Genomic DNA, 16,289 nt, shown 5'->3' with positions numbered 1-16,289 from the left:
CCAATACACTCTACTATTAGCCTCATTCACATTTTACTATATAAAAAAATTTGAAAACGATCAGATAATGTACATGAAGTTAGGGATGCTATAAAAGCTGCTAACCAAAAATTAAAGTTTTCCCTCTGATGTGGTGGAAAATCCATCTGAATACAAGTATGTTTTTAAAAGAAACCTGGTGCTTCCCTTTTAAGTAACAAACCTAGAAGAAATTAATACCTAGAAAATCTGTACATGCAACTAAGAGAAACATGCTGCACTATGTCCAGTGTCAGGACTGCAAGAAATGAAATGGAGAGCAATTTCTTTTTAATACTCCAGTAGTATAAGCACTGACAGGCAACTTCTAGGTGCTAAACTTGTTTATAAGAAGGGCCTTTCAAAAGAACAAGTAAAAAATGAGCTGCCCAACTGACCTGCAACATAAGAAAAAGGAAAGAAGACAAGCTAGATGACTTGGTATAGAGAGAGAAAAAGCTGTCTGTGGTCATCAGCCTTGCACTGACTTGGTGAGTGGCAGTAGGAACATAAGCTCCAGGGCACATTCCTGACTGCTCACTAACAAGCAGGAATAAAAGTATATTTCACATTCAGATGTTTACTTGAAACCAAACGTGGATAAGGTCAGTAGACCCCCTGCCTGACCTAGTTATGAAGTGCATTAAATTCTCCAGGTGAAGAATTCAGTATTAGGACAGAATGGAACAACAGCAGGAAGGGTTATTTGTTACATTAAAAGTTAAATTCTAACAAAGCTGAAAGGAATTCAGTGAAAGCAGTGGGCATGGTAGTCTATACCTACACCTGTGGGCATGTGCAAGTGCACCAAATAATCTGTAGTGCAGACTTCTCAAGTGTCATTTGGACAGACTAAGTCTCATTCCTAGTGAACAGCCCTGAGAATGAATCCACAAAGGTAACAATACCTTTTGTGAACTTAGAATGAAGCCAGGAGGCATCTGGGCTGTATGGGCTGTCTTCGCTTTCTGACAGGGTCTGTAAAAAGCAAGAAGAACAAGTCATTGGGATGCTGCTTTTAGTAACCACTCTCTTCTATATTAACATTTCCTGTTAGACAGATTTAAAGCATCAATAGGAATTCTAATAAAACACTGTTAACAACAGTAAAAGCCGTTCCCCGACCTGGGTAGGAAGCACAAAAAACTGATGTAAGAGGAACATATGTCAGCTTCTACGTGTGATCTGTTCTGTTAAAAAGCTTTGTATTGTAATATTCTTCCATCTATATGACAGGGACATTAGTTTTCCAGAGCCCACTGATAAAATCACAGGCCCATTTTGAATAGCTTGGATTGCAGATTATAGTAATGTTGGGCCTGATCTAAAAAAAGAATTCTGTGAAGAATTTCTATGGATTTTAATGAGCTCTGGATCACATCTATTTCCCCTCTTTTTTAACATTTTATTTGTTTTTAAAAGACTTAAATATATGTTGGCTTTTTGTATGGATTTAAAATGAAGAAAGAAAATGGACTCCCCCAAAGTACCTTTTCTCGGTGGCCATAGTATTCTGCATACCAAACCATGCCATATAAACACAGGAAAGTAGTAAAAGCCTGTAAGGAAGAGAAGAGCTATTTAACATGTTTACAAACTCAACCTAAATTCACTGCTGGCTTAACAGCAACAAATGAATGGCCAACAGAATCAGGCCCTTTGTTTCACAAGCCATTGGTAAATCCATATTGTTTACTAAGCAAAGAGCACTTACAAATGCAAATATCCTCATGATATCTCTACAATCCGTTATGGCAGGAGTAGTTCTTCCTCACCAAATTCAGTGGGACTGCTCATATGCACATATTTTATCATGTATATGAGCTTGGTAGGCCCAAGGCCCCCATTTGGTAATTCCTTCCCAACACTATACACCTTATCATGCAAAGTTACAATACTGTAAACACATAAGCAACATATGATTGCACTTAAGAACTCTAAGGGGTGGAAAAGATTTAGGGCTGACATGAAGGGTGTTCCAATTTAGCAAAGTACTTATACAATTTTAAACTGAGTGTAAAAATTACACAGTATAGTACTTTGAGGGAGGGGGCCTTTGTGAATAAAGCCAGACCCCAAGAAAGGAAGAAAAGTTTGACTTCCTATAACCTGTATAAAATACGTTCATAGCAGTCTGGCCCCTGATTAAAAGGACATTTTTCTCACTAGTTATAATACATAGGTTTGGCATCAGACTTAACAACTCCAAGTTAGGTAAGATCAGCAAGATGAGCACGCATTAATGTCAAAGTGGTTATTTTAGATTGTATTTGCACACATCCATGCAGAAATAAGGAAGAAAAGTGCATAAAAATGATCTGGCTGAATATATATATGGCTATTAAATTTATTTGAACCTTTAATGTACAGAAGCACAGGTATTTATTCTGGAGTCTGTTGCAATACAAGACTCAAGAGATACACTTGAAGCAGTTTCAAAAGAGAAAGGGAGATGTGTTGTTCAGGACTGTGCAGCAGCTGTTATACTGTAACTTTCATGCCACAGTGTTGCAAAACTGCTCCTACTTTAACCCTGCTTCATCCAGAGCCAAAGTTGGGGCATGATGATGCATGGGCAGAAGCTCCCCCTCTCCTTCTGAAAGCACTCCAAGGGAGCACTTGTTTCTCTATACCCAGAAGGGTCTATTTGTCTGTCTCTTTCTCTGACATGAATATTTCTAATATTTTTCCTTATAAAATACAAAACAAATAAAACTGGTGTCAACTTCAAAAGTGTAGATGAAAGGATTGTATCCCATTATGACACAAACAGAAAAACACATCTACTTTAAAAAAAAAAAAACTTTAGCGAAACCGTGCTTTGAGAGATACCAGTCAAACCCAACATTTGCCAACGTAGATTTTGGTATCTGATGTTATTAACAGACTCTCAATGCTCTGCCATATTTCATGAGAGAGAAATTTTACTTACCACACAAAGAAACCAAAACACAACATACAATATCTGTGTTTTGGAAAAGAGATCTTGTCCAAACTTTATGCACACAATAGCTTCAAGGAAAGCAATGACCCTGGGAGAAGAGAGAGGTGGGGAAAAAGGTGAGGTAACAAATACAGAAGATTTAATACAGAAAGGTTCGGGTTCTAGATTTGCAGTGGCTCTCTGTAGCAATCTTTATTTGCAGCAGCATAAGCAAAAATTTTGAAGGGGAGGGGATATCTTGTTTCTCCTCAAGTGAAGAACACATGAGGAGTGATGGGGCTGACGGCCTGCAAGCTGGACTTCTTTGTTAATTTACAGAATAGCTGAAGTATGTGCAATGGCAATAAAGGCTTCCCCACACCCCCACTAATACACTTGGAGGGATAAGTCGATGATTGCACCTCCATGTACATTCAGTTGCTCTGTAGACACCTGTTCACTAGACTGATAACAATCAATTTATTTACCCTAGGCCAGTCAAGATAAGAGCTGCCTAGGAAGGATTTTAATTGACAAGGCAGCCCCAACTCCTGAGCAATCAATCCATTTACCCTGTACGTATTTCCATTCCCTCCCTGCAGCAGCCTGAGATTTGTAGGCAAACCCTTACACTAAAATAGCTGTAAAAACTAAATCCTTTTTTGTTATTATAAGAACAACAATCATCTTCGGTGCTGGGTTCACCAGTCAACAATCCACTCATTCTTACATTTTTTCCAGCTCATGGACATAGGGGAATCTTCAGAAACCTTGCCTCCTTATTTTCCCTGAGCTGGCCTCAACTCATGGTGGCAAGAAGGGGTGCCAGGGAGTGGATGGAAGTACAGACAGGGTAAACGGCATGGCAGGAGGTACCATGTTTGAAATGGGTCATAAAATCCTCCAGTCTCATTGTGCCATTGTTTTAACATCTCTTGGGAGCATAAAGAGCTTTTTGAGGTGCCATTTTATATCAAAAATATTCTCCACAAAGGGATCCATTTAAAATAGGTCATAAATTTTCCAGCCTGGCAAGTTTAGTCCCTTAGTAATTAAATTTTAAAATGAGACCACAGGGAGACACCATAGTCCTGTGGACAGAACACAGGATTGAAAGTCAGTAAACCTGGATTATAAACCTGACTGACGCCTTGGGAAACAGCTTAACCTGCAGTCCTCAATTTTCCAATCCATAAAAATGGAGATAATACAGGCTCTTTAGATTTAATTCATTAACCATGAGATCTTCAAACAGAAGGCTACAAAGCTGCAGTATTATTACTGCAATATCGTATTACCAATGCTGTTTGTAGATCTAATACCTGGTGTATGCAACCTGTACTCTCAGGGCCAGATCTTACTCCGTGTGTTGGACACCAAGCATAATGCTACTGCACTCTGTTCAAGCCCCTGAAAAATCGCTGTCATCTTAGCCTTAAGACTAAATCACAAAAAAGCACATGACAATGCCACCTGTTAGATTAATATTTGTAAAGGTTCAAGCATGGTAGAATAGGGTCGTGTTTAGGGGCCTAATAGGTGGAATAAGAGCTATTCAGATGCACAGAACTTTGGATGTGACAATCAGACCTCTTACTGAATCAGAATTGTTTTTGTCTTTGGACAGTAGCTCATTTCCTTGCCAAAACTTGGTATAGTTGGTCATGAAGAAAAGCCTTTATTTTAATAACAATAACCATTCTTATTAAACCAAACAAGGAAAAAAATAATTGGGCTAGGTAAAATAATGAGCACCAACTAAAGACTATGTAGAAGAGAGAAGAACAAAATGTTTCTGAAGACTTCTTTTTAGATCCTTTTCATCCTGAATTTCACTGAATCTTCTTCTTAATTTATTAACTGTATTATCAGCCTTATTTCACTGCAATTTCTACATGCATTCAAATGATAATTTTTTCCCCTATGTTAAGAATGACTTTTTTCCCAACTTGATGAAAGGGGACTGGTAGGTTGTTAGCCACTCCTCTCTATTCTAATGTAAGGGTCAGCAATGTTTTTGGCCAGAGTGCCAAAAACACCCCAACCTCCACCCATGCCTTGACTTGGTGTGCCAGGGGCAGACAATGGGGGAGCTGTGAGGGGCTCAATCCTTGTTGCTGGTGGCAGCTGCATGTGTACCTCTGGGTGGATACCTCCGGGTGGTTGTGCTGCCCCAGCCCCTTCCCTGTCCTGAGCCCTGAGGTATGCATACAGTCGCTGCTGTCACAGAGCCGATGCTAGGGCTCTGAAGCCTGGTGCAGCTGTACCAGGCTTCAAAGCTCCAGTCAGGCTCCATGGTGGCAGCAGGCACATGCACCCCTATGGGAGGACAGCAAGGGAGGGGGCTGGGGCAGTGCAACTCCAGCCCCTCTTCTGCTGTCTGTCTGGACATGTGCATGCAGTCATCGCTACCAGGGAACCTGGCCATGGGCTCCAGAGCTCAGTGCAGCTGTCTGCAGCCTCCTTACTGCCTGCCACAGCCAGCCCAGGCAGTAGCAGGAAGTTGGCTGTCTGCAAACAACTGCAACAGGCTCTGGAGGACCACCACTGGCTCCACAGTGCCAGTGGTAGCTACATACGCACCTCTGAGTGGATGGTGGGGTAGGGGCCAAGGCTACATTGGCCCAGGCCTCTCCCCCACCATTTACCCAGAGGCATGCGTGCAGCCACTGCTGCCATGGAGCCTGGCTAGGGCTCGGGAGCCAGGTACAAGTGGTTTGCAGCCTCCCAGCTGCAGTTGGCCCAGGCTTTGGGTAGCTGCTGCTGGCCATGGAGCCTGGACTGCTTGGAGCCTGGGCTGCTTGCAGCAGGGCTGCAGCCTTCCAGCTGCCTCCTGCAAATAGTCCGGGTTCTGTGGCCGGCCTGGGCCAGCTGTAGTATGCTAAGCAAAATGGCTTCACGTGCCATGCTGTGACATGTACCGGGGGACTGCTGACCCCTGTTCTTATGGGTTGCAAACATTGCCACTTTTCATACATATAGCAGGGCCCTGAAAGCTACTGCTAACTTTTAGTCTTTCCAAGAGCAACATTTCCAATTACTCCATTACAGCAAGGTGAGCCAGGCTCTTGCGATGGTGTTTTTTTCAGTCTGAAACATGCAACACATACATTGGTTAGTGACTGATCCATTAGTATGCACACATTCACTTTATTTCTTGATCCATTCTTGAAAAGAAGTTTAATCCTTACAAAAAATTAGGCAGTTTCTTTGTCTTACCTCTCTGCTCAGGGTTAGACTGATTGCCACATTTGGGGTCAGGAAGGAATTTTACCCCATGGTCAGACTGGTATGGACTGTGAAGATTTTTGCCTTCCTGTAGCGGGGAGCATGGCCTTCTAGCTGGGATTTCTTGTGCATATATTAACATCATTTCATAGAAGCAGAGCATTGGCTGCTGTGGTTCCCCTACTTTATCTGTGGCAGGTTAGGGTGTTAGGTCTCTGTTGTTAGGGTTGATGGTAATCTTATGTATGGTTTAGATTATGCAGTGTACAAGATGGTTTGGATAGGGACGATGCTTGCTCAGACAGGAGGCTGAAATAAATGACCTCTAAAGGTCCCTTCCAGCCCTACTTCTCTGGTTCTATGATTCTCTCTGAGATCCCTTCAGGGGTCTTATCATTCTGAATTCTTTGCAACACAAGAATTGCTTTATTATTAACCTATAGTTAAAAGATGAGTGAAAACTAAGAGCTTGTATTTTCCAAGGGGTACCTTGAGTCGAACAAGAGGTCCCTTAAGTCTAAAAAGGTTGAGAACCACTGGTTTAGAAGCTGAGCTTTTATGTGAATCATAGAACCATGGCAGCAGTGGCTGCATGCATGCCTCTGGGTGAATGGTGGGGGAGAGGCCTGGGCCAGTGTAGCCTTGGCTCCTACCCCGCCATCCACTCAGAGGTGCATATGTAGCTACCACTGGCACTGTGGAGCCAGTGGTGGTCCTCCAGAGCCTGTTGCAGTTGTTTGCAGACAGCCAGCTTCCTGCTACTGCCTGGGCTGGCTGTGGCAGGCAGTAAGGAGGCTGCAGACAGCTGCACTGAGCTCTGGAGCCCATGGCCAGGTTCCTTGGTAGCAATGACTGCATGCACATGTCCAGACAGACAGCAGAAGAGGGGCTGGAGTTGCACTGCCCCAGGCCCCTCCCTTGCTGTCCTCCCATAGGGGTAAACTATACATTTTGCTCCAAGCCTATATACAGAAGAATGCCCCCAGAGGCAAAAGTTAAAAAAAAAAAATCACTGTTAAGTGAGAGAAACTGAAAAAAAATCATAGTAGAGCTAACCATTTTTCATCACGTTTGCCTTGTTTACAAACATCTTTCTCTAGTAATAAAATAGTTATGCCTGATGACTGGTTATTTTGCTCACTTTTAACCCTAAGGCAGCGGTGCTCATCCCTCCAGATTTACAGGCCAGTGGAGTGGTGTGGCATCAGCACACAGGGTGAGTCTGTTGGTGCAACCTGGTGAGCTGTTGCTCTTTAGTACATAGTGCTCCCCATGGAAATTTGGCAGCAAGGGAGCAGCTATGAACATTGCCACTCCACCACCCCCTCTAAATTTTCAGACTTGTGTGGCTGTCATGGCTTCAAAGCCTACAACTCCTGCCCTGGAAATGTAGGCTCAAATGAGGCTCAGTTAGTTTCACAATTTGCTGCGCACTACTTTGTCAGGCACTTATTTCTCCCCATCACTGGTAGTTTACGCAAAGAGCTCTTAAATCCCATTTTTCTTGCTGCTTCCTTTAAGTCTCCAACCATGCTTAGTATCATCCTTTTTGTCTGTTCTACAGCCAATTAGTAACATATCCAAAATGGAAGGGCAGGCTATATAAACTCAGCCCATCCTAATAATTTTGCAGCAACTGTAATGTTTTTTTCTACAACTGCATTAAAGAATGATAGGGACAGTGCATCCTGTGAGGATATCAAATAGAGCAGAAGCTTCACTCCTTATTTGTATATGACTTAGAGCCACAAACATGCAGCTGTACCATCCTAATAATTGTACTGGAAATTCCAAACTCACTGCAGCCCAGCTCAGAGATCTGGATCTGCTTCATACTTTAGGTATACTGCTCTGTAATACAGTATATTTTAATTATTGACATTGTAGGAAGCATACTGTGCCAGAAGACAGGTAACTGAAGACTAATTTTCACGTTTACTTACAAATATAAGATTTGTTAACCAGCAATCTATCTACAGTTGATGGTGGAGAAAAAATATTGGACAAAATAAATACAGGAAAGCTTATTCTCTCTATGCAGAAAAAGATTCATCTTGCAAGATAACATGGTATCTGAGCAGCTACAAAAATAATCCTTATCTTTTAATATTTTGCATTCACAAAACACCTTTTGCCAAAGGACCCTAAAGGGATGTATAAACATTTGCACAGTATATAGCACAATGGGATTTTGGTTTCCAACTCAAGCTCTTAAGCGCTATCAGAATACAAATTATTATCGTTTATTATGGACCAAAAATGTTGTTCTCATGTAGGTAATGGTGACTGAAATAAGGAAATTGTGGCCTCATACAAGACCATAGTCTGCTCTCTAATTTAAGCTTTCCATATTCTTGACAATAAGCAAGCATCACTTTGCAGCCTTAAAATTAATGCCCTTAGAGGTAAGTAATTTGCTGAGGCCAAGTCATCAGTAGTTAAGTAGAAAAAGAATGCAGATGTCCTATCACACCATAGCCCTTACATAGCTTCCTTCCCTTGTCTCCTCATCCCTCAAATCTAATATTCTGTTTTCTTCAGCTCCCAAGGAGCCTTTTTTATGCCCATCTTTTAGCCTGAAAGCAATGTGGAACAAAGACTAGCTTCACATCATAGCTAGGACTGCACTGAGCATATTGCTGACACTTAAAAACAATAAAAATACGGCATGCAGCATTACGTTGGTAAGACTTCTGACAGATGAGAACACTTACCCAAACACCCAGCACTGAGTTCCTACCCTTTTGCACTGTGTGTCTGTGAGGTAGGCATAGTATTGCCTGCAAACAGAAACAAGATAAGAGAATTCTTTAATGAAGCTGAAAACAAGAATGGTTAACATTGCTGTCATATGTACACATTATAAAAGCAGAATACTGATGATTTAACAACTTATGCACCCAGCTAATACATGCTGGCCTACTAAGGTTGCTTCACTTTTCTAGGACAAACTTGGTCTATGGCTTGAATTTCTCACTGGTTAATCCCAGTGAGAAATTCAAGCCATAGACCAATCTTAGACCTAACAAATTTTAAAGAATAAATTTTATTTTAATTCTCAATGCTCTAAGCTTTGGAGCTATTTTCCCCATTTTAAAACACAGCTGTTCCCAAGAGTGTGCACTGGAACCTGGGAGGTTAAAAGTAGTACACTGATAGTGCAACAGTCTTAAAAAAATAGTCCAAAGTGGGTTTTAAAAAAAACAAATGAAAACAAGAAAACAAATGCCAGATTATGGCCAGCTCTCACTCTGAAACTATTCTGAAAAGATTGCGTTCTGATGTTGGGTTCAGCATGGGTAAGTATACTCCTTCATTCATTCATTCTCAGAATATGTACAGCACCAATAGCAGAAAAGTGCAAGCTCTTCCCTAAAATACTCTGACAACCTGTGAGTGGAAGGTACTGTTAGGTAATACAACTAAAGAAAATGCTTTCTGCCAGCATAGACGTAAGAATTCTATTTGTATGGGATAATAGCCCTTTCCTAACTAACCGGGATTCTTTGAGTGCAAACAAATATAAAAGCTTGTGAAATGCTCAAATACAACACTAAGATGAATCATGTAAGTATTTGTCTACACAATAGGGGTACACCGATAGATTTTTGGGGCTGATACTGATTCCTCCACATTTAAGGAGGAATATCAGTCCATACTGATCCAATTTCCGATGCAGCTGCCTCCAGCTGGTAAGTTCAGTGTGGTGGAAAGGGAAGGGGCTTGGGTGGGGGGGTGGGGCAGATCAATGCCCCCTACCATGAGGGAGAGGGCAGGGTGGGGCGGAGCTGTAGCTTGTGGGGGGAGGGGTGGGGAACGCAGCTCCTGCTGCTGCTTGCACCCTGGGAGAGCATGTGCCCCCCGGATCTGTGCGGGGTGGGCTGCGCCTGAGGCTGGGCTTGGAGTGGGTGCTGGTAGCACTGGGAGGATGCTGCATCGACCCCAAATTTTGCTGCCACTCTGCTCCCAGTGCTGCTGCCACCACCAGCTGCCTGGCACAGCCCTGGCTCAAGGCCTCACTTCCTCCCACGTGCCAGGAAGAGCTGGGGTGGCACCACGAAGCTGGCAGCGGCAGTGCTGGGAGCGAAGCGGAGGTGAAATCTGGGATGGATGCAACATCCTTCCAGTGCTGCAGGCGCCCACTCCAAGTCCAGCCTCCACCAAAAAGAGCCCCACACAGCCTTGGCTGCAGCATTCCCCGCACATATCTGAGAGGAACCCCCACCATTCCCTCCCTGGGTGCAAGCAGTAGCGGGAGCCACCTCCCCACCACGAGCCATGGCTCCCTTCTCCCCCCCGGCAGCACTTGCCTCTGCCCCCTCCTTCTCCGCAAGGGGCATTGATCTGCACTCCCAACACCCCTTCCCTCCCCTCTCCCCTTCCACTACACTGGACTTACCAGCTGGAGATAGCTCTCCATGCTGCCAGGTGTGCTCCTTGCTGTCTGAGTGAGGCTGCATGCAGCACAGGCATTTATTGGCCAAATTATTGGCTCTATTGGGCCGATATCCGATACCTGACTGATGTATTGATACACCCCTACTACACAGGAACTCTCAAGAAAAGAGTTATGGGCAGGGTCCAGGGCAGGCGCAGCCCAGCCAGGGCAAGGCAAGGCGAGGCAGGGCGCAGGATGGAGCCACGGCTTGTCCATGGGGCACGGGGGGGGGGGGGCCAGCTCCTGCTGCTGCATGCGACCCAGGAGGGCATGGGGGTACGTGCCCCCAAATCTGCATGGGCCAGGGCAGGCTGCTGCTGTAGGCTGGGGCCAGGGCTGTGCTGGGCTCTTCCCGGTAGGCGGCAGCAGTGCTGGAAGGGAGGGTCAGGGAGGCTGTGGCAAATTCTGCGGTGGCTGCACCCCCCCTGCCATAGTGCCTCCCAGCGCTGCCACCGCCTGCTTCAAGTGCAGCCTGGCCTGCCCCCCTGGGAAGAGCCTGGCGCTGTCCCAGCCCCAGAGGTGGCCTGCCCTGTCCCATGCAGTTCCAAGGGAACACGTCCCCCATGTTTCACGGGGTGTGCATAGCAGCAGAAGCTGTGTTCCGCCGGAGTTCCTTTTGGAAGTACTAAATGATGGCGTAGTAACAACAGTGCTGTAAGTGCACATGTAGGTGTATCCAATAAATTGCAACATATAGTTTTGTAGGGTGACCACAGAGTGATTAGTCCTTTAGTTCTAATCATGGTTCATATATTGTAGCACAAGTTGTGAGGAACTGGAAGATGCTCACTTAGGGTGCCTCCCCAAGCAGGGACACGGACCTCACAGGAACAGAACTTTCATGCTGTGGCGAGAGCTCCCAGTCCGCCCCAGCCCGGCTTTATCACCTCAGCAGGTGAAGTGGATTGGTGTAAATCCACTGCTGGGGCAACATCCGGAGGCTGGGGGCAGAACCAGGGAAGGGAGAAGAGCAAGGATGGTGGAAGAGGGCAAGAATGAAGCCTGGGAGTGAGAGACACTGGGAGAATGCCCCAAGGACAGGGTAAGCGTCCGGTGGGACTTCAAAGAGGCAGTGGAACCCTCGCCTAAGGGGTGAAGAGGAAGGTGAAGAGGAGGAAGAAAAAGCCCCAAAGCGGGAGAGATCTGCAGTGGAGTCAGAGGCGGATACTCCCAAACCATTGGCTCAGTTTGTTTTTTTTCTTTTCTCGGCTCCGTTTATTTTGAAGATATGGCTCAATCGTCACAGGCTGCCCATTGAGCCTGAGATCGCCAGGGCAAGACAAAATACTCAGAAGGAAAGTAGGTGCCTGCCAGACGGAGGGAAGAAGGACCTGCTTCCCTAGTGGCTCCACTGTGAGACCTGAGGGACTTGAAGCCAAGGCAACTGGGGAAAGAGGGATGGGGAAGGCCAACCCTCCCATCTCTCATTGCCTAGTTGTGCTAAGGATTTCCTCTGCTTGTTAAGCAACCACATGCTGTCAACTGGGTTCACCATGATCTGCTGGCTGGAAACTGGCTCTGTGGTTGGACCTGGAGGGTGGCAACTGATGAAGTCAATCATCATGGTGCCCTGTGACCAGTGGGGTCCCCCAAGGCTCTGTCCTTGGACCCATATTGTTCAACATCTTCATTAATGATGTGGACACTGGAGTCAGAAGTGGACTGGCCAAGTTTGCTGATGATACCGAACTTTGGGACAAAGCATCCACACCTGAAGACAGGAGGGCAATCCAGACTGACCTGGACAGTCTCAGCAAATGGGCAGACAAGGACCTGATGGTGTTTAATGTTGAAAAATGCAAGGTTCTCCACCTTGGGAGGAAAAACCTGCAGCATCCTTATACGCTTGGCAGTGCTACGCTGGCTAGCACTACAGGAGAAAGAGACTCGGGGGTCATCACTGTTCACAAGATGAACGTGAGCCTGCAATGTGATGCTGTGGCTAGTCATAAGGGGGTGAAGAAGGTGCTGGGCCAGGGCGGCCCCGGCGGCGGCGGGGTCAGGCCCGACTTCCGGGTCACGGTGGAAGGCAAAGCACCAAGGCTTCCCCTTTCTAGGAACCCAGAAGTACCCGGATTGGGACCTGCCCGGGTGGATAAAAAGAAAGCTCCGGAGTCATCCAAGGGGGCGGTGGATCCGGAGGCGGAGGCGGCGGATCTGGAGGCGGAGGGAGTCTGTGCAGATGGAGGCAGGCTGCGGAGGGTCCAAGTGGCTTGGAGGAGAGTCCGGACCTTCTGGAGCCAGACGAGACCCGGAACAGGTAGCCAGCCGAGGGGCAGCGGTGGGGAGAAGCCCAAACGCCCCGAAGAACCGGGGACCAGGTCAGAAGCGGGAGAGGAATACTCCCTCCCCAACCCGTGGAGAGTTGAGGCCTTGATAGAGGGGTTACCACCCCGGAGGCTCAACAGCCGGAAGGGACATTCATGAGGTAGCGGTACTTGGAGGAGCAGCGCGATCCAGAGCGCTGCAAGACTTGGGGGACCGCTTTAGCACGGCGGCCATCCCGGAGGACTAGGCGAGGGTGTAGGGGTGGAGGAGCCCTCAGGACCCCTGGACCCAGCCGAGACTGAGTGCCGCTTCTGAACTGTACGCGCCACAATATTTTGAACTCCTAATTTTACCATCCAAGTCGTGGCAGGTGAGACTGGCGTGGGTACAGTGAGGACAGCACATCCCACTCTGGCCAGGGGTCCCCTGTGAGGCGGTCAGTTGACGAACGGCCCCCGCACACTAGTAAAGCGAGCAAAACACTGGCTTGCATCCATAGATGCTTCTCAAGCAAATCCCAGGATGTCCTTCTCCCCCTGTACTCGGCCTTGGTGAGAACACAGCTGGAGTACTGCATCCAGTTTTGGGCTCCACAATTCAAAAAGGATGTGGAGAAGCTTGAGACTTGGTCAGGAAAACAGATCTTACGATGACAGGCTGAGAGCCATGGGGCTCTTTAGCCTGGAAAAGCTCAGGCTCAGGGGCAATCTGATGGCCACCTATAAGTTTATCGGGGTGACCACCGGTACCTGGGGGAACGTTTGTTCACCAGAGCGCCCCACGGGATGATGAGGTTGAATGGTTATAAACTACTGCAAGATCATTTCAGGCTGGACATAAGGAAGAATTTCTTTACTGTCCGAGCCCCCAAGGTCTGGAATAGCCTGCCATCGGAGGTGGTCCAAGCGCCTACATTGAACACCTTCAAGAGAAAATTGGATGCTTATCTTGCTGGGATCCTAGGACTCCAGCTGACTTTCTGCCCTTTAGGCGGGGGGCTGGACTCGATGATCTCCCGAAGTCCCTTCCAGCCCTAATGTCTATGAAATCTACTCATAAAAAAAAAAAAAAAAAGAAGAAAAGAGGAAGGAAGGAAGGAATCGCTTCAGGCTGATTATTTTACCATCCTTTTCCCAGGGCTTCGGGAACTGGGGTGAAGACCAGTGGTCAGTTGTGGTGGAGGCAGGTAATCACCACCTCCCTTTCATTAACATCTCAAAAGAAAAAAAAGAGCAAGAAAGAGATCTCTTCAACATCAAAGTTGTGGCAGGCGGGAAGATAGAGAGTGTAGGACCCCACCTACACTGACCAAAAGTTGTAGCCGCCTCGAGAGGGCCAGTGGATGTCAGCAGGACGTAAGGGTATGCACCTGTACCCAGTGGCTACCTGACACAACTAATTAAAATAAGGTACTGTTCTACCTCTCCTAATTGTCTTATTTTCCACACACTATCCTAAGTAGATAGCTGGAGTCCTGTGTGTAGACTAACCCACAGATGTAGATTCCCTAGTCTGTATACTGTCAACTGATATAGCTCACATGAAACCCTACACGACTAATCCACATAGCACTGGTAGTTAGTTACCTTGTAGACAAAACAGAATCATAGATAATTCCCGTATCTTTAATCAAATGTAGATTTCCATATGAACCACTAGGAGCATACATCTAGACAACTGAATTTTGTTCTTAATCTTAACCTAACAGCTAAAAACATAATAATCATCTTGTACTTCGAGGCAAATACATAATTTTTCACATATTATATTTATTTACAAAGCTCTATGTATGTTCCTCAGTCAGACCTACTTCACCATCAAAAAGAGCCACAAACACAAATTACCTTACAGTGGGCGCTGTGATAATTCCAATGAAAAGAATTCTGCCCCAACTCAAAGGGTGGCTTGCTTGGAACACAAAGATATGTTTCAAAAAGAAAGTGTTCAACTCAGTCAGCTGAAAATTAAGAGAGTCAGATAACAAGGTTTTATGTCACAAACAGTTGCACACACTAGAGACTGTTCAGAAAATGTTCAAAAAGCACCTGGAGAGTCCTGTAGGGTATACTTCAGCACAATAACCACCTCTGCTGATTGTAATATTAAAGTGCCTCAAATCCCTGCTTTAGAACATGTATACAGCTTTTGCATACCTGAGGTAATCCAACAATAGTGCCAGTTAACAGGCTCATTGTGAAAATTATGTCCCATTGACTTCACTTGTGTAGTTTTTATTAAATTTACTTGTAAGGTAAGGTATTTCAGCAAGCTCTTAGCTTTGAGGACATAGGCAGCCTTACTAAAACTTCATGCACCTGAAGTCTGGCATGCTGGGGTAAGCTTGCTGAATGAGGGCCAGAATTCTGATCATCATACCGGTACACCTACAGAGGTTGGGAAACGCTTGTCCCTCACCTCTTACAGTTCTCCATTCCAGCAGCTAACCACATGGCCAGCATGTCGATCTGTAACCATTTGTTTCTTTCACAGATACTGTAATTTCACTCCTAAATTAAACTATAGTCTAACTCAGTCATATAGCATCCAGATTAGTTTTTGGTATCAATTCATTTAATTGAATATTTCAATGATGGACTGAGATAAGAATTTAATATCTTCCAACCTAACACAGCCAGTAAGTAAAGTGAGCTGATACAAGCTCTGATTTCACATAAGTTATTTTTTACCTGCCAGATGATCATGAAAAGGTAGATTCCAGCAACTCTTTGAAATGAAGACTTGGGGTCAAACCAGCGGACATAGGTCCAGCTAGCTGGAGTGAACTGTAATACAGCTCTTTTGATTTTTCCTGTGGTGGTGTGAATGTCCCTGAAAGAAGAGAATGGCTACAGTAAAGACAAGGAAGAGGGAAGGAAAAAATGTGATACCTCATTATAGCTGTTCTATAACAAGTCATGATACAGTACTCTTTCCCCATTAGATTATTCAAGGGCAAAGGCTTGCATATGATTTTGCACTATAATGAAGGGTGTTGTTAAGAGACAGAACTCATTCAGTGTTTCAATAGAGGCAATCTACTACAAAAAACAGTGTTCTTTGTAACCAGCTAACTGCAGACTTTAAAAGTCAGCAGCAAAAGCAAAAATTGGGAAGTACTGAAGTCTAATTCCAAGCGCTGTTGAAACTGACCACATTCAGTGACTTTCAAGTATTATCCTTTTTCCCTCGGGGAAAGAAAATAGAGGGACTTTATTAAAATGACAGATGTAGCAAGTTCCCCATTTTCATCCTGCTCTACAATTTCACTGTCCTCATCAAGGAGAAGGAAAGGGCAATTCTTCTACTGACTCCATCCTTTAAGTACTTGCCTTAAAGTTTTATCTGTTTAGAAGCATATAGGACTCCCATTTCACAGGCCCAATTGCATCGCTTAGGCAGCACTCCTGGCATTTG

At 45.3% G+C, this 16,289-nt stretch overlaps 1 protein-coding gene across 1 annotated transcript in view; it reads right to left on the bottom strand.

Annotated features, from left to right (window-relative positions):
- PTDSS1 (phosphatidylserine synthase 1) overlaps positions 1-16,289 on the bottom strand; it is a 57,969-nt gene that overhangs the window by 3,624 nt on the left and 38,056 nt on the right. The window contains exons 7-12 of the mRNA XM_090040391.1: positions 15,563-15,704; positions 14,720-14,832; positions 8,884-8,949; positions 2,951-3,050; positions 1,509-1,577; positions 927-996 (exon numbers count right to left, since the gene is read on the bottom strand). Coding sequence (XP_089896517.1) covers positions 927-996; positions 1,509-1,577; positions 2,951-3,050; positions 8,884-8,949; positions 14,720-14,832; positions 15,563-15,704 — 560 coding nt within the window. The remainder of the gene's footprint in view (positions 1-926; positions 997-1,508; positions 1,578-2,950; positions 3,051-8,883; positions 8,950-14,719; positions 14,833-15,562; positions 15,705-16,289) is intronic.

The sequence above is a fragment of the Crocodylus siamensis genome, chromosome 3 (genome assembly GCF_052110815.1).
Source record: "Crocodylus siamensis isolate JL-2025a chromosome 3, ASM5211081v1, whole genome shotgun sequence".
NCBI classification, from domain to species: Eukaryota; Metazoa; Chordata; order Crocodylia; family Crocodylidae; genus Crocodylus; species Crocodylus siamensis.
The sequence above is the reverse complement of the archived record's forward strand: the minus strand, read 5'-3'. Positions and strand labels throughout refer to the sequence as shown.